The sequence below is a fragment of the Calonectris borealis genome, chromosome 21, assembly GCF_964195595.1.
Source record: "Calonectris borealis chromosome 21, bCalBor7.hap1.2, whole genome shotgun sequence".
Taxonomy (NCBI): Eukaryota; Metazoa; Chordata; class Aves; order Procellariiformes; family Procellariidae; genus Calonectris; species Calonectris borealis.
This window is the reverse complement of record NC_134332.1, coordinates 9,609,513-9,632,977: the sequence shown is the minus strand read 5'-3', so window position 1 is coordinate 9,632,977 and position 23,465 is coordinate 9,609,513. Positions and strand designations below refer to the sequence as shown.

Genomic DNA, 23,465 nt, shown 5'->3' with positions numbered 1-23,465 from the left:
GTTTACAGAGTATAGATTGTAAGTTTAGGTTCTGGACTGGGACCCCCCACCACCAGCTCCTGCCAGCACCCTCCCGGCAGACTGAGCCCAGGCTGGCTCCGCTCTGCTCTGTGTGATGAGAAGAACCAGACCCCACGAGTGTTTTCCTTATGCGTGCTGTGACGCAGGTCCTGCAGCTCGTGACAGCCAGAGCATCTGCAGGGCTCACCTTGGCAGCGCCTCTACTTGAGCTGTCCCAAAAAGGCCGGGCTTCTGGGGGGCCTGGGAAGGACGTGCCGCCAGGTGAGTGGCTTAGCCAGGCCTGGGCTTTGCTGATTACCCACCTGTAGTTACACCCAGCCCTCGGGACCGAGCAGGGTGCCCGTCACCGAGCCACACAAGTGCTCAGGAACTCTGCGCTCGCCTGCAATTGCCAGTGTCTGCCCAGCCCCGTGCCCCGAGCGAGGTGCGGGTTGGCCCTTGCGCAGCGGTGCCTCTTGGCTCGAGGTGGAAACCCGAGCGGAAGCAGCAGCGGAAGCTGCCTGTAGTTGTGCTAGAAACAACAGTGATCGCTCCCAGGCAGCGGTTAATGTCTGGGCACTGGATCTTCTGGCCTGAGGTGGCATCTTTGGTGTCCTCCAGGAGTTGGCCAAAGCACAGTAAATAGCAGGGAGCCCCTCGTGGAGGTCCAGCAGCGGGAGATGTGTGCGTGAGGTTCTGCTCTTTACCCTGCCAAGGCACCTACTTTCCCCTGTGCTGTCTGATGGGTTTGTGTGTCCATGGCAGGCTTGTTGCGGGAGGCATGCTCTGGAGGGTACCGTACTGTTTTCACAGCCCAGCCCCATAAATTGAATGTGTCGTTTAAGAAGTTTGTCGGCCAGGGAGCGTGCTGGAGGCAGCGTGCACAGCTTTTGGGGGAGCTGCTCCCCAGCTGGAAATGGAAACTGCAGCTCTGCTGAACCAGAGCTTTTCTGCTTCCCATAGGGAAGGCGGGGCAGAGGGTCCTGCTGAAGGCATTGGCTGCTGGGCTGGGAGCTGTGTGCGGGCAGGCTGCTTGCAGCCGGTCCTGCGCGCTCTTCATGCAGGGCAACTGCGGGGATGCAGCCCAAGGCCTTTCTGGGAGGCGGGTACCAAGGGCTGTGCTATAGCACCGGCCTTCAGAAAAGAGAGCAAGTGGTTGCGAGAAGCCAGCACGCTGTACGGCAAGCCTCTGTCCCTCGGGGCGAGTGTGTAAGGCTCAGCTGCAGCCCGGGTGGTTGAACAGCAGTTTGGTGATGAGAAGGATTTGGGCTTTCTGCAGACAGCAGAGCTGAAGCTTAGGCATGAGCAGGCAGAGCTGTGACCCTGGGGTGTGCTCCTCTTCCCCGCTCACAGCACAGTCCTCCTTAATGGCGTCTCCGCAGACGGAGGAATTCTTCGATCTCATCGCCAGCTCCCAGAGCAGACGGCTGGATGACCAGCGTGCCAACGTGGGCAACCTGCCAGGCCTCCGGATAACACACAACAACCTGGGGCACCTGCGTGTGGAGGGGGAGGCCCAGGAGCCTGGGGATGAGTTCTTCAACATGCTCATGAAGTGTCAGGTACTGGCAGGGCCAAGTGGGCTGCCGAGCTGGAGCGGGGACACAGGCAAACACCACCCCCTGATCCCACCTGCCCTGCAGGGAGGGGCTGTGGCCAGCAGCTCCTCACGCACCGCCCTGGGCACCCAGGCAGATACTTGTCTTTGCCTCCAGGTCCTTCTTTTTACCCTGTACTAAGGGCTGTCAGCGCTCTACAAGCGAGAGGGTGGCTGGAGAACCACCCTCCACGCAGTCCCTACAGCCCTGGGCTGGGTCACTGCTCTTCCCTTATGCTGGAGCCCGCAGCGGGGTGCAGCACTGCTGGTCCCGCTGCCCTGCGCCCCCGGATGGGGAGCGCGTGCTCTGGACACCTCTTGGGCACTGATCCCAGCCCTTTACTTCCATGACAGGACTGTCCTGTCAGTACTTAGTCCTAAAACCTGTTCTTCTGCCCGTGCAGTCCTCCAGGATAGACGACCAGCGCTGTGCACCACCAGACTCCATCCCCCGTGGCCCCACCATGCCGGACGAAGACTTCTTCAGCCTCATCCAGCGCGTCCAGGCCAAACGCATGGATGAGCAGCGGGTAGATTTGGCCTCAGCCCAGGAGGAGGCAGGAGAGGAGCAGCAGAGGCCTGGTTCCAGCTAAGAACTGGGGTTTGGTTTGGGGGGGTTGTTTTGGTTTCATTTTGTTTTTTAAAAAGAAAAAAAGTGTAGGTGGTTTCAAACCCGATCGCTCCTGCGCTACCACAGACTTCTCCCAGGAGCTGCCCCAGGGACGCGGGGAGCCGCACCTCCGTCGCGTTGCAGTGTTACAGGAAGGCCCACAGATGGGGGACTGTTTTTAAACAAGGGGTTTTTTAGGACACACGGCCACTGTAACACTGGGCACAGCATGAGGGAAGAAGACTTTGGCAGCCCCTTTGCTTATCACCTAAAAATCCAGGAACTTGTGGTGTCAGCCAAACGAGGAGTGCAGAGAGGACAATTAACTCCAGCCTTTATGTCTTTTATTTCCACACCACTTTTAATTTAATGGGGGAAGGGAAGAGCACCTTTTCCATTTTGAAGTCCTCCTGTCTTGCCTGCATCACGAGGCGACACAAACTGCTCTGGATCCTTCCCTGGAATGTCCTGCTCAGCTTTGTTCTTTCTACAGGAGGAAATGAGCCCAAGTCAGAGGCTACACCAGTCCTCTTAAACCTCACCCCCGCCCCAGCTGCAGTCATGGTCCCCCACACCTTAAAGTTTATTTTAGGTTTGCTGAGGACTCTGCAGTGAGCCCTGTGACACCCCCTCTGCTTCCCCTGCCGCAGTCCTCTGCAGAGCTGTACTGGGACCTCCTGAGCAGGAGCAAAGCCTTGCCCACCCTGAGCTTTAGTGGGATTTGGTTACCTCTAGAGAAGAGCTGTGCAGCAAAGCCCAGCTTCAGCCTGGGACAAAGCCTGAAAGGCAACCGCTGTGAGCCTGAACTGCGGGCCCGAGACAGGGGCCTGTGCCTGGGAAGGGAGGAAGGAAGTCTCTCTGTTCAGCATCAGGCAAACTTGGGCAACTCATCGCTTCTGGTGCTGCTGAGCCAGAAGTCTCGTGCAGGATTGTCCTCTGCGCAGGTGAGTGTACCCGAGGCAGAAGCCTGCATTCGGCAATGACCTGCTTTGACAGCCAGCAAAGTCTTCTGGCTATGGCTTGTCAGGAGAGCAAGCAGAACCATCCCCTCCTCCCTTCTGTGTGCAACAGCAGTCGTGGATAATAGCCCTTCCCTCCCCTTGTTTCTTCCAAGACCAGTGCGGAGCTTCTCCCTCTCCCTGCAGGCCCCGGCAGAGCCGCTCTCGGCGAGGCACCCCTGTTTTGCCCAACCTGTCTCCAAAAAATGGAACCTCGTGAGAGCTCCAGACTGGGGTGTTAGCTGGGAAGTCAATTCCACCCCACACACAAGCGCAAGGGTCTATATTTACTTTCATTCCTTACCCTTTTGGAACAGCTGGAAAAGCAAGCCCAGGGAGGAGGGAGCAGGGATCTAACTTCAAGAGGTGGAGTATTTTTTCTTTGCTTGACCAGATAGGCTATCTTGGACTTCAGGAACTCCAGTAATGAGTTCTGCCAAAGCAGGTATGTTCCTATAGAGAACAAATCAGCACTTTCTATTTGAAATGCATTTGATGGAAACATTTCCAACCAGCAGTAAGATTTTTAGACCAGTGATGATGCTCATCGGGCATTTAACCTGCCTGCACTGACCGTGTGGAGGGGTAGCTGCATTTTACCTGCTACCAGGGAGCACTCACCTGCTACGCTGCTGCATGGACTGCTTGGCCGAGGCGTGGCCTCCTTCCTGGGGCTGCACGGAGCTCTGGAGAAGGGATAGGAGGACCTGCCCAGCCACCTACATACTGACCCAGCTTGCATTTGTAAAGAGGAGGAAAACATTGAAGATGAAGATGACTCGACCGGCTGCAGGCTCGGGCCTGTGCAGCTCTCAGCCAGGTGGTGAACTGGAATCTGACCATTAAGCTTTCAGAGGTGTTAATTATTTGCCATATACTTGAATGTATGAGCTTATTTATTTTTTACATGTGCATTTGCTAATGTCATTTTAATGGGGAATTTCCAACCCACAGGTACTTTTTTTTCTAAAAAATAATCTGCCAAATGAATTAATATATTAGAAATGAATACAGCTCAAGGGGAAGGGGGGTTGTGCTTAATAAATATTTGTGTCTAAGCTTCAGTGACAAAAATTCATTTCCATTATTTCTTGGCCAGCCTGCCTGCTTTGCTGACAGCAGAGCTAATGCTGGCCCTTCGGGATGGGGTTGGGGGTGGGTGGTAGTCTCTTGTGGCAGACACCACCATGTGTAAGTGTTAAGAAAAGGGTGTATGCACCCACCTACACATCCCTTTATATTAAGAGCACACGGGTCTCTTAAGCAGCAGCCACTATCCCCAGCTCTGCCTGCTGCCTGCCTTAAATGCACAGCATCTATCTGACTGCGTGGCTGTGGAGGGAGACACAAAGCCCTGAGCGTTCCCTGCCCAGGGCAGCGGCCCAAGCCCAGGAGTTACCAGGACGACAGGGCAGACAAGCAGCCCTGCAGTGGCCGAGAAAAGGCTGGCTTTTCTCAGTCATCTTGAGCCCTGCTCTAGGAACGTGGCCGAGCCTTTCCTTTCAGGCCCTGCCTGGGGGCTCCGGCTCTGCCCTGTCTCAGTGCCTTCTCGGCGCCTGGCCCAAAAGCTTGTCTTGTTTCCCTGGCGGCAGCTACCAGAGGAAAAGGGCAGCGAGTGCCGCGCAAAGCCCTGGCATCAAGCCTAGTGAAGATACTCACAAAGCAGCAGGCAGCAGCACTAGCTCATTCCAACGCAGCAGGCGTGAGCAGGCCATTAGACTTCACTAGAAGGTGGGCCTGAGAGCAGCAGATTTTGGATCCCGAGCCCTGTGAGAATAAAGCCAAGTCACAGCTGGTCTTCCCACGCCTGGCTAACTTGTGCTGGCCCCTGCCAGTCCTGATCAAAGACTAATGAAGACCCACCATCTCGTTCTCATCAGGCATTCTCACGCCTCTCGCTGCCTGGGCACAAGAAGCTCTGTGCTAGAAGTCTCTATGTGTGACTTGGGGACAGAACTATGCCCCCAGGTACGCAAAGGATAGCGGCTTAGATTCCCAGGAACAGATTAAATCCGTGTGAGTGAGTGATGGGGTCTCACCTGCGGTCTCTCTCTGTCCTTAGCAGCTGGGGAAGGGAGCACATGCTCTCCAGTAAATGTTCTCTCTCTCAGAGCACCTATGAAACAGAAAGACAGCCCCTGTGAGCAGGAGGCAGTGGCTACAACTGAATCGCCACAGCAGCTCACAGCCTGCAATGGTTGCTGCCCTGCTCTACCCTGCAGTAAGCAGAGACAGCAGTGTGCCAGTGTCCGGCGCTAACCCTTCCCTCTCCCACTCTGCCAAGCCACCCAGGCCAGCAGAGCTTGGTCCCACATAGGGAACAGCTCTCTGATGCTGACACCCGCCGGAGAGATGTGGGATTGCCAGGGCCTGTGCAGAGCTAACGCGGACCGACTCACTGTTCAGCTTTGGATTGCGGAGCACTGCTGCAGCAGCTGTAAAGTGCGAGTTACTACAGCGCAGGGTGCTGTCCCCGGTGCAGGTCTGGAGGTGAAGAGGAACTCAAAAAAAAAACCAGCAGAAACAAGATGCTGATCTCTCCTACTCAGCTGTACACATGCCCTGAGAGGCACTTGCGAGACAGGGCTGATGTGGGGATTTTTTTGTATTGCTCATCGGCCAAGTCACATCAGGGTTGAGTCTCCACACTTACCTCACGCCCTCCTCAGAGCCTCTGGCTGTTACTGCTCCAGCCACCATTGATCTTCATCTGCCTGGAAAGGCTCTCTGCCTGCAGGGAAGGGGTACGCCGGCCCAGAGCACCCAGGCACTGTAAATTTCAGTCTGGAGTTGGGGCAGCTTTCGGCAGCTCTCCATAGCAATCTCCTGGGACCCCGCTAAGCCAGGACACAGCCATGGGCTAAGTTAACTCCTGCACAGCTTTGCGGTAAGGCGGGGCCATATCTGCACTGAATATCCCAGCCCAGGGACACAGCACAGACACATGCACGCAGGGTTTTGAGCAGAGGGCTCGCTTACCCTCGCCATGCCTCTTTGCCTGCACTACAGTAGGACCTGGAGGCCCAGAACCCACCTATGCAAGCAGCACAAAAAAAGCAGTGATTCATTTCACAGCCCCTCCTCACTGCCTGCACTGGTGCTACTGGAAAAGGAACATACCTGCCCAGTCGCCACTTCAGTGAGGCAGGCAAATCCCCTGGAGAGGCTCCCAAGTGGCTCCTCGTACCGCTGAGCCCTCCGCAGCACACCCAAGCGTGGTGGGCTGTAGAACTGCCACCTCTGTGTAAGGCAGCAGGAAGCACAGTCCCGTGCAGCACACACAACACATTCATGTACACTGCTAACAAAAAGCAGCGGGGGGTTATGCCTGGTAGCCCCAGCAAACGAGCCTCGGCACCCCCAGCCTCCCTCTTGTTTGGGCCTGCGCAAAGGCCTTCCCTCAGCAAGTCCCGTCACCACTCGCTTCCCACAGGGCCCCACCTCGACCACCGAACACCACTGCCTTCCTGCTGAGCGTGGGCCAGAACACCAGTAACCCCTGCCGCCAACAGAGGTGACCCATCAGAGTCCCAGAACGGCCGGATTAACTCTGGAATCTGGCTGCATTACAAAAGGAGGATTTGCTCAAAGAGGCAGAAAACAAGAGGCAAAGTATTTGCCATTTTGCAGAAAAGCTCTCACGGGACAGGATTCAGGAATAGGATCCATGCCTTAACAGCCACAGCGAAATGCTTCAAGGAACGTGCAAACGGCTTTACGTTTGCCGCCCACACTGTGAACGCTACTTTGCCCCCCCTTGAAATCGCCACCTCTCCTCTGTGCCGCAAAGACTTACCCTGGTCGGCTGCACCTTCAGTCGCTCTCCTCTGCTCTGCTGCACCAGGCCTTCACGTCACTTTTTGCCCATCTTGACACCCCTCCAGTTCAGGAGAAAGGCTGCTCCTCTTCTTCCCACTCCCTTGTCTTTAGCTAAAGCAAGGTCTGCTGGGCTCCTCCTAGACAAAGCGTGCTCACCTCTGTCCTCTTTCAAGAACAGACACACTTCCCTGTGACACAACATTTTTCAGAAAAACCCACTTCAAAAGGGAACACAAAATTCTTTTTTTACCTGCAATGTATTAGCAGCAAAACCTCCTGTATCATATGCAAATTCCCTCACATAACTGCAACCCTCTCCCCTTCCAGCTGAAAGCCCCAGAATGTTTTGTCATGAGAAGCACCGATTTCCTGCGCTGCTGCATACTGCAGCCTCAGCGCTTGGTGCTGCACGCCATACGCACCCTGCCTGCTGCAGGCCTTTCACAGGCAACGGTGAGCAGCGAGCTCTCTGCGCTCCGCACCAGCGCCTCGCCCTGAAGATTTGCCCGCTCCCTGTAATCTGCTGCCTCCTGTTCTGTTCACGATGTTGGCCTGAACCTTCAGAGCAGCAGCAAAAAACACACCACCCTCCACCCTCAGCTCTGGGTGCTGCAGAGCCTCCAGAGCGCCTAGTGCCAGAGGACGCTGGACCGAGGAAACACTAAAATCTAGTAACAGCCAACATGGACAGACTTTGCTACAGTTTTTACTGTAACGCAGCAAAACTAGCACCACCTTTCTGTAGCTGGAGCACAGTAACAGGTAAGAAAGGTAAGGAAAACAGTATAAAAAAGTCAGGTTGTAAATTAACTGTTTCCGAGGCAATGCGGATCCTGCAACTCTGTTCCACCCCATTAAAGGCATTTGTGCAATGGAAGCAGAATGCTGATTTTCAGGTAAAAGGTAACAAAATAACCACTCTTCCAGCAGAGTGCTAATACGTGCCAGCAACTCACAACCCAGTGAGCACGAAGCAACGTTCCCAGATGCAAGACTCCTGTTTCTTAATTAATATGTGGATTACTCTAGCATCTAGTTGTCTCAGAGCGCGCTGTATTTCACTGGGACCTGAACACGCACAAGCCGGCTGATGAAGCTGCTGCCCCTCAACACCGTTTCATCACCCTGAACTTACGTACCAGCAGGAGAACATGACTACTTTTCTGTCACTCTGATCCATGCTTATAACACGTATAAAATTATTATGAACGTTTCAGATGAATGAAGTAAAGTCATTAATACTTATTAATACATGCAATGCCCCCAGGGAACACTTGGCTGGTTAAGGACCACGAGCACCTGGACATGCTTGGCTGCAAGAACTGGGTTTGTTCAGCCCAGAGAGACAAAGGCTAAGAGGGATTTTACTGCTTTCATAGCTCGCTAATGAGAGGGCGTAGAGAACAGAGAGACAGGCTCTCCTCAGAAATGCACGTGTTTGGAAAGAAGGTAATGGGTGCAAGCTAAAACACGGGAAATTTTAGTTAGGTGGTGGGTTTTTTTTCACTATGGGATTGGTCAAATACCAGAATGGAGTCCAAAGAGGTTGTGGGATCTCCATCCTCAGAGATATTCAAGACAAGACCCTGAGCATCCTCCTCTGAACAAGGGGGTTGGACTAGAAACCTCCAGAGGTCTCTTCTGACCTTAATGATTCTATGATTCTATGATTCTGATTGCAGGTTTAAAACCTTAAGAAAGCAGATACTTCACTGTACTTCAGGCTAATGGACCTCAAGAGAAGTTAAACTTTCATGCGGGCAGAGGAAGTAAGCCCTAACAAAGTGCAATATGATCACCTCACTGCCTGATTCATCACTGAATGTTATATGCTGGTAAACACCTACATTTGTAATTTATTAAATTATTATTTTTTCTTCTAACTGATCTTAACATGCAGCAGTAGCTGTTAATAAGCACCTCAATATCTGCCAAGTAACTCTAAGACAACTTTCTAGGTGCTCTACTTATCTCCAACATGCTTCACAAGTATTAATTTTGCCTTCACGCCCATCCTCCCCCTCACCAACGTGGAAGTTGCGTAACCCCAACGCTGGGGAGCTGCTCGCCGACTCATCGCCCCGAATGGGATTCCCGAGCGCGAGGGCTGACGCTCCCACAGGGTGGCTCACACCATAACCCACAAATACAGAAGACTTTCAGCCCTGATGCGAGAGGCACAGAAGCGAAACTCTGGAAGATGGCAAGGGAAAGAAAAAAGCAGCACATGACTGCAGTAAGAGCTGGTGATCCGACCCTCCTGCAGGCTCGTTTGGGCTTCGCAGACTCAGGCAGGGTGGGGCACATCTCCTCAGGTGGTATCAACTGCCTCTTCTGCTCAGCTGCTCTGCCATGGGACGCACCTCCACCAGCTCTGCAAGCAGCTGCTGACAAGCAACACCTGGGCAGGCCAGGAGACATCGCTAAAGCCTCCGGCTACAGCTGCACCTCCCTAGGCCAAAGCACACGGACAAAGAATTACTGGCTCCCTTCTCAGCAGAGAACAAAGCAGGGCTCCTGCCACTGCTGAAGCACTGAGACCCGCCTAAAAGTCAGCAAAACAAGTACCAGGAAAAATATCCACGCTCCATCTCTAAAAACATTAGCTTGATCAAAGGCAAAACTATGCAAGACAAAGGCACAGAACAGAGAAAGACAAATGCCCGAGTTTATTTTAAACACAGAAATTTCCCATGGAAATCAGGGAATAAAGGTTAAGAGTCTCTCTTGCCATCAGCAGAACGACACAAATCCCATTCATCAGGTCTGTCCCTTGCCGCCAGTCTCTGGGGGAGCTTCCCCGCTTTCTCCCTCCGTGGGCTGACCTTGAGACCCGGTATCTGCTGAGCTTTCCAGAAGCAGTTCCAAGGCTTCCTCACCAGCCACACGTCTCACCTTCTCCCCTTTGGCTGCCAGGATTTCCTCGATATTCCTTAACAGCAATTTGAAAACCAACAGTGACACCGCAGCAAAGGCCGGACCTAAGAGTCAAGCGCAGGCTCGCTCTCTCACGCTTTGCTCTCAGGATTAACGCTACGCAGTGAATCACACATGAGCATTACCATGGTATTTCTCCATAAAGAATTTGGGAAGCAGATAAAACCACGCAAACCTTCTGGGACTATTTTCATCCATTAGGATCAATAATTTAGCAATTAAATTAGCTAAACAGAAATTTTTAAAGGTATTTCAGGGAGTTAGAAATCATTGAAATTCAGCAGCAGATGGCTCTACACATTTGAAACGCTTAGCCAGGGAAACCTAGCAGTGATTTGATAAAGCCTGAGGGAGAACAGGAGAACCCCACATGCTGTAATTCACCTGCTGGCACCAGCAAGGACGCCTGTGTATCACACAGCTTCTGTTACAGCTTTACACCATTTACTTGGATCCTAGGTAGCGACGGTCAAATTAGAGGAGATTATAAAGCTCAGTTTGTGTGCTTTAAGAAACTGGATGAAACAGAATTACACCCAGCAAAAACTTTGGTTTTCTCTGAACCACATTTTCAAAGCATCACAGAAATAACGTATCAGCTCGGGAGGATCCAGTTACGGCTCAGCAGTCCTTTCCCTTGCTAAACAAGAGCGTTGCTTGTGCACCTACCTCTTTCCTTCCAGATCGGAAAACCATCCCAGGTTATCCGCTATGACGTGGTGATTCCCACAGCCGGGACACTTCACTATCACCACCCCGTTATGGTAGGCTAGCTTGGAAATTGTTTTTGCTGATCGGGTCTGGCAGACCTACGAAGCAAACAAAATGGACTTTATGACCGTGGTAACTGCAGCTTCTGGACCTTTTAAGAGAAAAACATTTTATTTACCTGATTAAAAGGTTTCTTTCCCCCTCCCTCTAACGCCTGCAAGGCGGCTCGATCGCGTTTCGATGCCGTGTAGCTTTGTACTAACACGCTCCACGCACCAGGCCCCCCCGCCACCCCCGGACAGGGGACTTCTCTCTGGGAAGAGCCGTCTACCTCAGCCCGCAGCGCCCGCCGCCGCCCCGGCCCTCACACGCTGCCCCGGCAGCGCCCTCCCGGCCCGCCCCAGCCCACCTTGCAGGTGTACACCAGGCGATAGTGCGAGGCCCGCGGCTGCCCCGGGGCGGCGGCGCTGCAGGCCGGGCGGCGCGGCGGGCGGCGGGGCGGCGGGGCGGGCGGGGGGCGGCAGCTCCGCCATGGCGGCGCGGCGCGGAGCAGGGCCCCCACCAACGCCCGCGCCGCGCGCTGCATGGCGCTGGCGCAGGCGCGCGGAGGGGGCGGGCGCTGAGGCGGCGGCGGCCATGTCGGAGGCGGGCGGCAGCCGGGCCCGCCCGCCCCGCCGCGGGAGGCCTGAGGCCCGGGGCTGGCCCCGGTCGGGGGCCGGGAACCGAGCAGCGCCCCCAGCCCTCCTCTTCCCTGCAGAGGCCGAGGCTCCTCCAGCTCCCTGCAGGAGCTGGGCCTCCCCGGGCCGCAGGGGCGCCGCACCAGGGGCCCGCCTTTAATTAAAGAGCAGCCCAGAGCGGGTGGGGCACGGGGCGAGCGCCCACACGCGGCCTCGGGGCTTTGGGCCCTTGACCATTTAATCCTGTTTATTTTATTTGTGCACCGCACACCTCTCGCAGCACTGCTTTTCCAAGAGAGGGATTGATGACAGGACGTCGGAGCTAAGAAATACAGTCCCATTACAAACATTAACTTCCGATAAATGTTTGTTTAGATGGCTTTAAAATCTAAGTAGTCCACTGAGAGAGAAGTACGGAGGGCACGGCAGCCCCCAGACCAGGCTGGTGTTTCCCTCGCAGGTCGGCTCCCGCTCTCAGGAGCCCTCGGTGTCGGTGTTGTCGCTGCCGGTGGTGTTCTCCCAGTCGGCCTCGTGGTGTCGGTCCTTCGGTACCCTTCGCATTGCTCTTTTTCTGGAAACAAGACTAGACGTTTCATTTTTTTTCTCATGTTTTCTGCGAACAGGTGGCATTTGAATGCTTTGGGGAGTTTACTGGGGAGGTTCAGTATGTATCAATCACACCCAACATAAGCTGTGAGTGCTAGCAAGCGTAGGGTAAAGAGAATTAGTCTAAATTGATGAAGACATTCTTACATTTCTTGAAGTGTGATATATTGCTGATGCTTAGTTGAAGAACCCAAGAGATCCTACCCAAAGTCCTTTCTTTAATAAAAACAGTATTGTCAACACTCAGAAGGGTTGTTTACAGTGCCATTAGGAGCACTTCTATCTAATGCTAGAACCAAGGTCCCTATTTTACAAGGTTTTCATTGGTCTCATGCTCCATAAAGGCAGTGATCAGTGAAGAGATGAGGCATTTGGAGAACGGGCCTTCAAACAAGCGTTTCAAGAGGACAGAGGGGGGAAATCTGCTCCCATTCACAGTCATGGGAGCTTGATCTTGAATGTCAGCAGTATCAGACAGATTTCACTCGCACAGGAGAAATCTATCGAATTTATTAAACTAGCAATTCTTTGGAGCCACCCCCACTACCCTGCTGTGGAACTATCTGCATGGTCCAGAGCGAAGGCGATCATTGCTATCTTGGCTACCTCTGGTACTAAAATAGGAGTCTCAACCAGTTCAGCTAGAAGCATGAGCCTCTGAAGATAAGATCTGTAATGAATTTATGTCCTGCATGAATCAAGCTTGGGGACAGGGCATGGACAGAAAAGAGGAAATACATACAAGCTAATCAGTTAAGTCACACGGGTATGTCTAAATTAGTCCTGCTTACTAAAGTCCAGACCTTCGGTAGCGCTCAAAGCAGTCCTTCATCCTCCTCCGCTCCTTTTCTGCCAGTTCCTCGTTGGCTAAGCCACACTCCTTGAACTGGAAAAAAAATTCAAACAAATATGAACTGGATTCCTCTGAAGATCAGATCGATGTTAGCACCAGGTAGTGCAAACCTGCTCTGCAAAGGTGGCCCGTTTTGAGGCTGGTGTGCTGCATCTGGCCTTTCAGGGTAGAAGGCTGCAGACCACCCAAATAAGCTTGGTCATGTGTCCTCTCTGACTTGTTCATGCAATGAATTTAAATGAAGGAGAAAAAAATGGGAACCTATGCCTTCAGATGACCAAGAACAACTGTTCACTACCAAAACCTTCATCTAGGAAAGCAATCCACTGCGTACAGCTAGCTTCCTGCACCTGCCTGGGCCAGCAGAATGAAGTACAGCATGTTCATTTCTGGGCTGTCCACTATTGTGTGCGCAGGATGGTAATACATCTGTTTCACATAGTTTTACCATCTTCATTCTCTCCCATTTGTAAATTTGGGATTCTGTTTCCTGTACCAACAGTAATACTGCAGACAATTAAACTGGAAAACATCCATACCCAGAGATGAAGGCCAGAAAGTAATTAGAAGAGGATTCTAGGCACAGATGGAGAAATAACCACCGTAAGTGTTCTGCTGTTCAGAGGTCACCCTTTTTGGAGGGTGAATTTTGCACAGAGTGCTCAGATTTTGGAAAAGCAGTAGCTGCTTACATGCTTCTCAAACCTGGTAAATCCATCATTAACAAGAACATCAAAGATCACAAACCCCAGTCATAGTAAAGAAGAGCCCACAAAGATTCTCTTACACTGGGTGACTTTGGAGGCAGACTGCTCTCTCGAGTGCTAAATTGCTGGTTTTGTCCTTTGGGGCAATCTTCTAAGAGAAGGAAAAATCACAGCTTTAGTCATAGCTGCCATTGCAAAATAACTTCTCCCTCTGCCGGTTTGTCAAGCAGCAATAGTTGTAATGTAACAGCTGCCCAGCACTACACAGAGTCAACAGCAGAACTGAAACCAAGCGCCAAAACATTCAGGATTCAGTCCTGTGATCAATGCACGAGTCACTTCTCATTTTACTTGAACCCTGAATCTTACTTAGGATGATGGAGTTCCCCATCAGGCTCAGAAAGAGATAGCAGCTTTCCAGTTTCTGCTCATGCAGGAGCAAAATGAACCTTTGAAAACCAGCACCTCTGCTTAGCATCATTAAAAAAAAAAAAATCACGTTAGAGGTCACCACGAGAAATCATGTTAATAATTATTTTAGCCATAATTTGTCCCTGTTCCCCAACAACTAAGTTGTGCATATCAAGGCACTTAACATTAGACCGTATTTTAGTGAAACTCCTTAGGTAGTGATCAGGTATTGTGATACATGTTTTTGAACTGAGCGAGGTATAATAATAAAAGGCTTTTTGGATCAGTGTTGAAAAATCTCCCATCTCAATGACTGAAAAGATTATTTAGATCTTCCAGGAGATCAAAACAGAAAATTTCTTCTACTGTGCTAGTTTTCTTCCTTTCTCAACATGTTTTGAAAGAGAATTTCAAGTTCTTAGAGGAGCCTATTAATTCCTTTCCACACTGCTGAATCATTTCCACTGAGGATGCCACAGAAACAGAACCAGTGACAGTGTTAACGCCATGGTTCTGCTTTTGTGAAAATAGCCTGCAACATAAAAGGGAAGAGGGGAGGGAAAAATCCCTGGAGAAAGCCACATGGTCCAGCTGAAGTGGAAGGATGTTTGTTCTGTTGTCAGCTCTGCCACAAATGCAAGAAGAGTGTGTGTGGGGGAAGACACCCAGGAGCTGTTTCTCAAAGGCACCAGGTGATTTTTCCTGGACAAATTCAGTAGACAGATTACCTCACAAAAAAAACCAACTCGAGGTCCTAAGATGGTCTAATTTTTCCCAGGTCATTCAGCTATATGAAAGACCCTTTCAGAGACCATGTAGTAAAAAGACAGCATGTGGAGCCTTTTCTCAAAAAAGCTTAACAAGCATTCACTGTTCCCAGCATGTGGGGACATGTTCTCCCTTTTATAGGTGAGAAAGATGGTGGTATGACAGAATGCCTTGATTTATGGGTACCTATTTTGAGTCATCTCAAGGAGGTCTTGCTCAGAGTGCCAAGCACACCCCACTGAGAAGTATCTCTTACAAACTGAGTCACCAGTCAGACTACTTGTTCTTTACTAAAAATAAAACCCAGGAATGTCTTTTCCTGTCCCTTTGGAACACTGGACTATCCTCTCAAGAATTCTACTCTGCGTTTTCCCAAGAAAAGCCTTACTTTTAGTCGGTTGTGTATCTTCATCTAGATGACCGTGAAGAGTAAGCTATGGGACAGAAACAAAGTAAGAACATGAGAACTGCCCCTTATTCTGTCTCACACAGTAGCTAGGAACAGATGGAGGAATATAAGAAACAGGACATGCATAGAACCGACATTTCCTTAGTGCATCTTGCTGTCAGCAAAACAGGAGACTGAGCCAGAAGTGACAGATCTACTCATGGATTTATCCTCCATGAATAGATCCAGTTCCTTTGGCCTCATTTATACTTTCAGCCTCCAAACAATGTGACAATCACTTCTACATTGAAGTTATGAACCAAGTGAAAACTCTTTACTACAGATGTCCCCAAGGTAAGACTTATTTTTGCCTGTTCTCCCACAGGAGAGACAATTAGAAGCAACTCCAAATAATTCAATTCCCCTGATTTGCGTAGACTCAACAAGTCTTGCTGACTAATGCCGTAACTGTGTCCTACACTTAGAAATCTCAGGACACAGGGAGATTCTGTCACTGGTCTGTTTTGCTGCCTCTGTACTTTTTGATATCACTGAAATGAGCCTGAGCCGTGGATTGAAAACTGCTATTACTTAGGGAACTGAGCACAAGTGAGGAATTTGAAACCATCCCAAAAGAAAGTAAAAGGTAAACAAGGCGCCCTACTCACTTCCTGGGAATCTCTGGAGGAGGTATCATCCAGGTCAGAGGTCTGAAATAAAACCAATATAAAGTAATCATTCCTCATAAGCAAGGACGTGGTAGTAAGGGAATATACAGGAGACTGAAAACTCCAGAAAACAGAGAAGTGTGGACTTCCTCCCTCCTACACTCCTGTCTGACCACTTGGATGAAGTACATAAGATGCCACATTAACTAAATTATATCTTATGTCATTCCAGAAAATTTAGCAGCCTTACACCCTGCTCCCATTTCATCCAAATGGCTCATACACAGTGTCTAAACAGAGTTCACTCTTTGGTGGTTGAGGATCCCCGCATCATCTTTGGACATGCTCTAAACACAAATACAGAAGGCCTCAGCTTGCATCAGTCCAGCTTATCCATGCCTGGCACCAGGGTGAGGTAATAGGAACCATCACGTCTTTCATTTTTCTAAACTCAGCATTTGCACAGAAATGGTTACCCACGCAGCTGGCCACTGCCCGCTGAATTCGAACTGGTTAGGTGCAAGGGCCTCGAACAGCCCCGCTCTGGCCCAATACTCAGCTTCCCCACCCGTCATACAGATGACAACCCCGCAGACATACCGGTGTGGGTAGCTCCAGTTGCAACCTTTTCAGCTTGGCTTCAGTAGCCAGTAACTGACTCTCCTTTTGGAAGAGCTGCAGTTGCATTTCGTCACATCGCTCCCCCAGTTCCCGAATCTGCTTGCGGTAAGCGTCCCTCTCAACCAGGTTCTTGGAGTACTGCATATAGAACTGTTCTCGGGACAGGAGTGCCTGGCGTAAGGGACAACATGTCGTGGCATGTCACACAACAGTACATTCAGGGTTATATTATCTGTCCACTTCAAGCAGCGAAGCAGGGATTAGCAGCAGCTCCAAGAGGAATGTTTTATCACCTGGTCTCTTTCTGAAGCCACTTCCTCCATCTGCTGCAAGACAGCTTCAATCCGTTTTTTATACATCTGGGAGTCCTTCCTCAGAGACGTGCACTGTAGTTCAAGCATCTCTTTTTCCTCTGCATACTGCTGAGACAAGGTCAAACGCACCCCGCTTGTGGGCAGAGCCCGAGCTAGACGCTCACCACTTCTGCTCTGTGCCACAGATTGCTATTGCCAAACCTCCGTGCAATGTGAAAGTTCAGCCAGACTGTCCAGTTGGAGCAAGGCCAACCAGAAGGTAGGTCAACATGACTAGGAGGACTGCTAACATGATGGATTTACATGTACCTAAGCTGTCAATCATGATTAAAGCTCCCATTACCCTCCAGGCTGAGGCAGGGACTGTTACTTAACACAGGCATTAACAGGTAACAGTTAATGCCACAGACACAGAATGCTAAAAGATTAGCATGCCTTTTTTCAACAAACTGTAACACAGACACTAGAGTAGGAGCAGCAAGGATTGCTGCTGAGCAGCTCCTCTGCTCCATAGGCAAGACATTGCAGGTGCTTCATCTGCCTATCTTACCCACTGACCCTCGGCAGGAACTTGCAATGCATCACGTACTTTGTCTTGGAGCACCTCGGCTTGCCGCAGCTCCTTGCGAAGGCTGTAAATGGTGTTCATCAGCTCCCGGCGTTCTTCTAGTATCTGGCTACAGTCATTCTCCAGAGTCTCATTGGAGAGGCTCTTCTCCAAGTTCTGTTCCCTGGCAACCTGCTGGACAAAAAAAAGTGAGATACAGCGACCATCTAACTCCGTATTAACTCTCCTCCCACAGTCCCATGTGCTCTATTTGACTTGGGAGAACAAGGCCACAGCTGACCCACACAATCTTCAGTGCAGCCCCACCACTGCCCTGACTGCTACAAATAATCACTTCTCAGGAGTCCATATCCAACCCCCCCACAAACCTGGAGAGTGTTCTCCAGCTCCTGATTCTTGGCCAAGAGCAACTCCTTCTCCTGCTGGATCTCCCACATCACCTCATGGCTTGGACGCTGCTCTATGGCGTGCTTCAGTTTCATAGTGTGCTTACGCTCCAGTTTGCAGTCATCCTCAGCCTTCATGAGGCTGTGCTTCAAGTGATCGATCTACAAGAAGGTTCAGAGCTCGTTGGTAACAAAGAGAAAACCCTGGCCTGCAAAAGCAGTTCTCACTCTGTTCCCCAGACACACATGGGGCAAGTTTCTCCCCAGCTTTGTTTTCCTCAAGATGCTCGGTGCTCTGGGGACCAGAGTCCTGCCTGTGTGCTAAATGAATACAACATGTTACTCTTGTGAGAGGGCCCAGTCTTGAATGAGAGGAAGACTCTTAATTCTTCACAGCATAACTTGTAATACGTGGGCTGAGCTAGGGACCACCAAGACATGCCACCTGTTAGAGAAGATGCACAGAACCTCATGCTGGCCTGGTCCAGACCATCCCAGGCAAAGAAAGTCTGGTGCACAGCACAGCCTTCCAGGGATCAGGTGAGAAGGGGAAAGCTTTAGAAAAGGGTGACTGACCTCTAGGATCAGGTCCCGGTTCTTCATGAGGGCAGCGCTCTTCTCCTCGCTCTGTTTGGCGTAGCTCATTGCCAGGTTGTAGTTCTCGTCCTTGCACTTCCGCAGCTCCTTGCTCAGGCTGTCCCTCTCCTCCTTCATCTTCTGCGCCCGCTCTTGGTGCTTGCGGAGCAGGCTGTCCCTCACCCACATCTCTCTGATCGTGTCCTCTTTGGTGTGCAGCCACACAGTAAGCTCCTGGGCCTTCCGCCGCTCCTCCTGCACGGTGCTCTGCAGCTTCATGATCTCGTTCATCAGGACCTGGCTCAGGCCTGATTCCCCAGCGGTGTCTGTTTGGTGGGCAGGCATCAGCCACCGCTGTCCCGTCTGCTCCTCGGACACACATACAGCACAGGTTCCCACCCACTTATCACTCGGGACCATCACATGCCATGCACAAGTATACAAACCCTGAAGACACGTGTGATCAAATTATCCCCCATTTCAGCCCTGCTCTGTGCCTTTCTACACCACAGTGTCGCTGACAGAACAGGCAGAAGGAAGAATTGATCCTTCTGCTTCCTCCTCCACCCTCCCAGGTCCAGCCTGTGACGCCAGACAGCAGGGCCATTCTTGCCAGAACCCTTCCGAAGCACACAGGGAGCAAGCCAGGGAACGCTCCCGACTCTGCTCACCAAAGCTGGGGAGAGGCAAAGGCAGAGGTGAATCCCTCCTTAATTTGCACAGCAACACCGAAGGAAGAGCTGTTTTTTCAGAACACAAACATTACCTATAATCATAGAGAAAACCCTGCTGGGCTCCTTGCCAGTTATTTTCTTATACAGTTGTGGATAATAAAGCTCAAGACTCTCCAGAAATGCCTCAAAGCCCTTGTGTCCCGTTCGCTGAAGAATGTCCAGAAGAACACCTGAAATAATAGCAACAGGATATTCTATTCATTTATTTATCTCTGTACCTATTTCTAACATAACAAAAAATTGCTCCACTTTCTCCACATGCAGATTAAAGTCCCTGGGATCAAATCCCCCAGCCAATCCTAACAATTGCCCAGTAACTATACAAAAGTATTTTAACCGTGAAGGAACAGTTAAAACTTAACCCTTGTACCTAGCTCCTACTACAGTGGGTGCAAAAAGCAGATCTCAGAAGAGCACTTTATGTTATCCTGCTGGTAATTACAGAAAAGGTAAGCTAAAACAAAGCACCATGACAGTTTCTGTAGCTTGAGGCTCCACTTCCAAATACCAGAGGCAAATATGGGGAAAAAAGGGCCACTAGTGTAAGAACACTGTGCGAAACCAGAGAGGTAGCAGAGACAAGCCTAAGAGATCCTTTGAGCTCAGTTCCCTACTTTGTCTAGAAATACTCTGTACCAAATCAAGCTCAGGGGGCTTCTTTTCTGTGTTTTGCAGTTTTCCAATCTGGAAAACAGGGAAAATAAATTTTTTTCAATGATCCTCAGTAATTTATCAATAAGAGTTAATCCAATCCAAAATTGCATAATGAATTCTGTCATTCTCTCTGGTTGGAAGAAGACCAGGACTGTACAGAACAGTCACAAAGAATTTACTTAATTGCTGCCGGCGTTCCCTCAAACACCAGAAGGTAGGAATGAAGGACAATACATGCTGCGTTAATCTCAGAAATCTCCCCCTGCAAAATTGTAACACAAAATAGCCTTGTGGGTCAAACCAAAGCAAGTCCCTCCCTTATGCTGATCTAGAGATCCAGAACACCAAAAGGCCGCACACCCTCTGTGCTCCCGTTACCCTCACACAGCTCAGGAATGCATCGATTGAGCCATCTCCATTCCTCCTCTCCCCACAACGATGTGGTGGGGAAAGGGTGGGCAAAGGGGCTGCATAGCAATGCCTACAACGTTTGTGTCTAAACACAGGCAGATGGTAACCTAGAAGCGATGCGTTCCTTCAGGCCCAGTCCGTTAGCACTCTGTCCCAATTGTTCCGAAGAGCCGACAGAGCACGGGAGCATCTACAGAGTCGAAGGCTGCACTTCACCCACCTGCCTTCCGTTTGCGCATGACCAGGCTGGGGTCATTAAGAACTTGTTCCTCATCATCATGGCTGATCACTTTGCACTGGCGAAGATAGGGTGTTATACGGGAAGGATCTATCACAGAGATCAGCTTCACCCGGAAGTTCTCCAGGTTATTCCAACATGTCTCATCATTATCTTCTTCCAACATGTTGGTGAGTGAGAAGTATTAGTGAGCAGTATTGTCCTGTCTAGAAAAAGCAAAAACAGAAAACAAACAAGCAGACTCTGAGCCTCCTAGAGTAGTTGGGGAGGTGGTGGTGAAACCAAGTATGTTAGCAGACTGAGAATGGAAAAGTGCCTTTTAGGTACAGGAACACATCTCCCATGTGGTCTTTAACTCAGGGCTTCCGAATCACCTGCAGAACATGGTGATACACTACAGCCATACCTGAAAGAACAGTGCGGTACCACACTGGAGATAGCAGCAGCTGCAAGGCTAGCTGCTGACACATACGTGAAGGAGAGCTAGTGTGGAATTCTGAGAAAATGGAAGTCACCAAAGCTTGGTGATTTCCCTCTGACCAGTTGAACATATCCCAGATCTCACTCCAAGAGGAAAGTGAAACTATTTAGCAACAGGTCCACTGGCGATAGGCAAGTCATTGATAGCCCTACGAATAGAGGAAAATCCAACTAACTCTAGATTCCCAACAGCATACCCCAAGAAAGTGCTGTCAAATCTCACGGACTTCACCATGGGTTCTCTAGATGCTCAGAATTAAATCTTTAATCCCCATAAACAACACAAAAAGGGTGGAACGCAACACAGGATAAGTTGATGGCAAACCGCAACCTTCCAATTTGAAACAAAGCATCCTCTGAAGAAGTGAAAACATCTTTAAAGCTCTCCTAATTAGCTGTTGTCTCTGCTTTATGAACAGTTCACACTCTTCCTTCTCCATCTCCCAGCATTTGAGAGATCCCTGTATTCTGTCTGACCACGCAGTCACTAAATCTAACACCCACAAAAGCCTATGTGAAAACCCCCAATGGCGATAGCCTTAACTGCGTTCAGCTGTAATCATACAAAAGCTGTTTTTCTGCATGCTGTACTTTACCCATGTGCAACAAAGGGGAACACACACCTGTATACGATTTTCAGTGTAAACACAGAGGTGCAAATCATGCACTAGGAAACCATAAGGTCAGCTGCCTCTCACATCCACCTCACAGATTCCACCTGTGCCACTTCAGCAATTTATGCTCACAACCACCACCCGCGTGACTAACATACAGAGTCAGGCAGAGGCCATGGAAGCATTCCCACTGATGAAGAGTTCTTCGGTGTGTTTGTTTGGTGGGAGCTTGCTGCAGTGCTCCCCCGCAGCAGCTGTACTCTGAGGTTACTAGTTACTTGCTTCCCAATAAGAGCCTGCTATTAACCATAGGGTCAGAAAAACTACTTCTTCTCAGCCTGGAAGCATGCAGGTAAACAGATGCAGAAAACCCAACATTTCTATACCCAGGCTTCATTGTCTTTTGAGTAAGAAACTGGCGTTATTATTTCTTTGCCCCTTTTGGTCAGACTGTTCCATAATGAGTACCTTCTGAAATCCCAGTCATTAATTACTACGCTTATATCACATGTATGAGGTGACTGCAGTAGCCATTGTCATTTTCAGTGGCTCAGGAAGGCTGCCAGAAACCTTAGTATTCACGTTTTTAGTCATCTTGTTTGGGGGGCCGGAGCGTGGGAACAGAGTTCTGACCATCAGCAGCTATACAGGGCTGGGATTTCACACAGATCTTACTCCATCTCTCTCCAAGGTCATCTCAAACCTTCATTGTTTTTCTGCTCCAACACAGAGAAAGACTCCAAACATCTTCAGCACATACTTGTTACACATTACATTGTCAGTTAACTTTAATGAGCTGGACTGACATAGAACTAGTCATTACTTATCATGGAGAAAATACTCTGCTCTGCCTGACATAAAACCAGCCCCAGCAGATCACAAGAAATGCATTCCCCTGTTGATAAACACCACATCTTTACCTCAGAGCTGTAAAACAAAAAAATTTTTCCCTTTTAATATAAACCATTCTGCATTACACGGACCAACCTGAGCCTGTGCAGTCAAAAGCCTCCTTGTTTCCTCTCCTGGTCTAGCAACACTCAACTGTGTCCCGTCTCTGAGAAAACTTGTCTTGCATGCAGCCTCCTTTTATATTCTGGCTAGAGCAAAGATCGTTCCAGGAGCAAAACTGGTCTGAGAAAAGAGAAAAGGGGAAACTATAGCTATACTCTGAGACAGGAAAGGGAAGAGGGGGGAAAAAAAAAAGAGGGAGATAAAAAAAGGGGAAGCCAGAATGGGTGATGGGGAAGGAGAAAAACGCTAGTCACATTGCGAGTCAGCAGCATTACATATGCACTGATTTTAGACTCGTTCTGGCTTTGTTTTCCAATCTGTACCACTGAAATACCAGCTAGGGTCCAGAAAGTTTCTTTGTGTAATGGTCAGAAAGACTAAAAAGAGTGAAGGTCACAGGCATAGGTCTGTCCAGCTGATTTCAGGGGACAAAACAAGCCACAGAGAAGAAAGAGGCTCTTCAAATGGCCTTTCAGCTGTTAACATAACATCTTTATACAGGAAAGCAGGTGGCAGCAAGAACTCTCTCTTGGTTTAGAGTTCAGCTGAAAAGTATGATTTCTATAATGATGTCTCTAATTTTGGATGTCCTTAAGCTTCAAGCATAATTATTTTGAGGGAAAGGGAGTCAAGTCTTGGCAAAGCAAGGAACATAACCCACGATTCCCAAATTACAGGCTGTGGCTCTAACAGTAATTAAAGGAGCAGCACAGCAAGCAGCATTGTGATGATGTTAAGCATCAACATCATACTTTTGACTGCCTCCCTGCCTTCCCACAGTCCTAGAACTGTAGCTGCAACAAGAACTCACTAACAGTCTGTTTTAAAAAAGTCTCGGGAACATACACGCTCTGATACCATGGTAGCATGACACATTTTCCCATTAGCTTCCCACTCTACTCTTTGTTCTGCTTACTAAGTTTCTAGAGAGTTTCTCCATGTTACCATTAGGAGTGGGGCAGAGATGCTCAGAGATTCTCTAAGCCTGTGCTTCTTGTTAGGCATTAAATTAGCTTTACACTAAAAAAAGATACAGTACCTCTATTAGCTTGCTCTTGCTGAAGGTAATCAGAATGTCTGCTAATTGACCAATCTAGCCTCAGTT

The 23,465-nt window shown here is 49.9% G+C and overlaps 3 protein-coding genes across 6 annotated transcripts in view; 1 reads left to right on the top strand and 2 right to left on the bottom strand.

The window, feature by feature from the left end:
* GPSM1 (G protein signaling modulator 1) overlaps window positions 1–4,269 on the top strand; it is an 83,425-nt gene extending 79,156 nt beyond the window's left edge. The window contains exons 13-14 of the mRNA XM_075170725.1: window positions 1,354–1,562; window positions 2,002–4,269. Of these exons, the coding sequence (XP_075026826.1) occupies window positions 1,354–1,562; window positions 2,002–2,190 (398 nt within the window). The 3' untranslated portion in view covers window positions 2,191–4,269. The remainder of the gene's footprint in view (window positions 1–1,353; window positions 1,563–2,001) is intronic.
* A 975-nt stretch (window positions 4,270–5,244) lies between these two features.
* Window positions 5,245–11,258, bottom strand: DNLZ (DNL-type zinc finger). The gene is made up of 4 exons (XM_075170733.1): window positions 11,082–11,258; window positions 10,631–10,770; window positions 6,326–9,956; window positions 5,245–5,321 (listed from the first exon to the last, which is right to left on the bottom strand). The coding sequence occupies exons 1-3, from the start codon at window positions 11,256–11,258 to the stop codon at window positions 9,785–9,787; spliced, it is 489 nt and encodes a 162-aa protein (XP_075026834.1). The 3' UTR covers window positions 5,245–5,321; window positions 6,326–9,784.
* Window positions 11,259–11,323: 65 nt separating this feature from the next.
* CARD9 (caspase recruitment domain family member 9) lies at window positions 11,324–23,364 on the bottom strand. Of its 4 annotated transcripts, none has more exons than XM_075170726.1 (13): window positions 22,334–23,364; window positions 20,235–20,458; window positions 18,982–19,119; window positions 18,216–18,541; window positions 17,622–17,801; window positions 17,275–17,427; window positions 16,665–16,790; window positions 16,351–16,542; window positions 15,751–15,792; window positions 15,083–15,128; window positions 13,596–13,666; window positions 12,747–12,841; window positions 11,324–11,932 (listed from the first exon to the last, which is right to left on the bottom strand). In XM_075170726.1, exons 2-13 carry the CDS (start codon window positions 20,416–20,418, stop codon window positions 11,824–11,826), a joined length of 1,662 nt encoding a protein of 553 aa, XP_075026827.1. In that variant the 5' UTR covers window positions 20,419–20,458; window positions 22,334–23,364; the 3' UTR covers window positions 11,324–11,823. The 4 variants fall into 4 exon arrangements, with proteins under 4 accessions (XP_075026827.1, XP_075026829.1, XP_075026828.1 ...); XM_075170728.1 differs by having other exon boundaries at window positions 11,324–11,920; window positions 12,759–12,841; XM_075170727.1 differs by having other exon boundaries at window positions 17,275–17,424.
* Window positions 23,365–23,465: the final 101 nt, after the last annotated feature.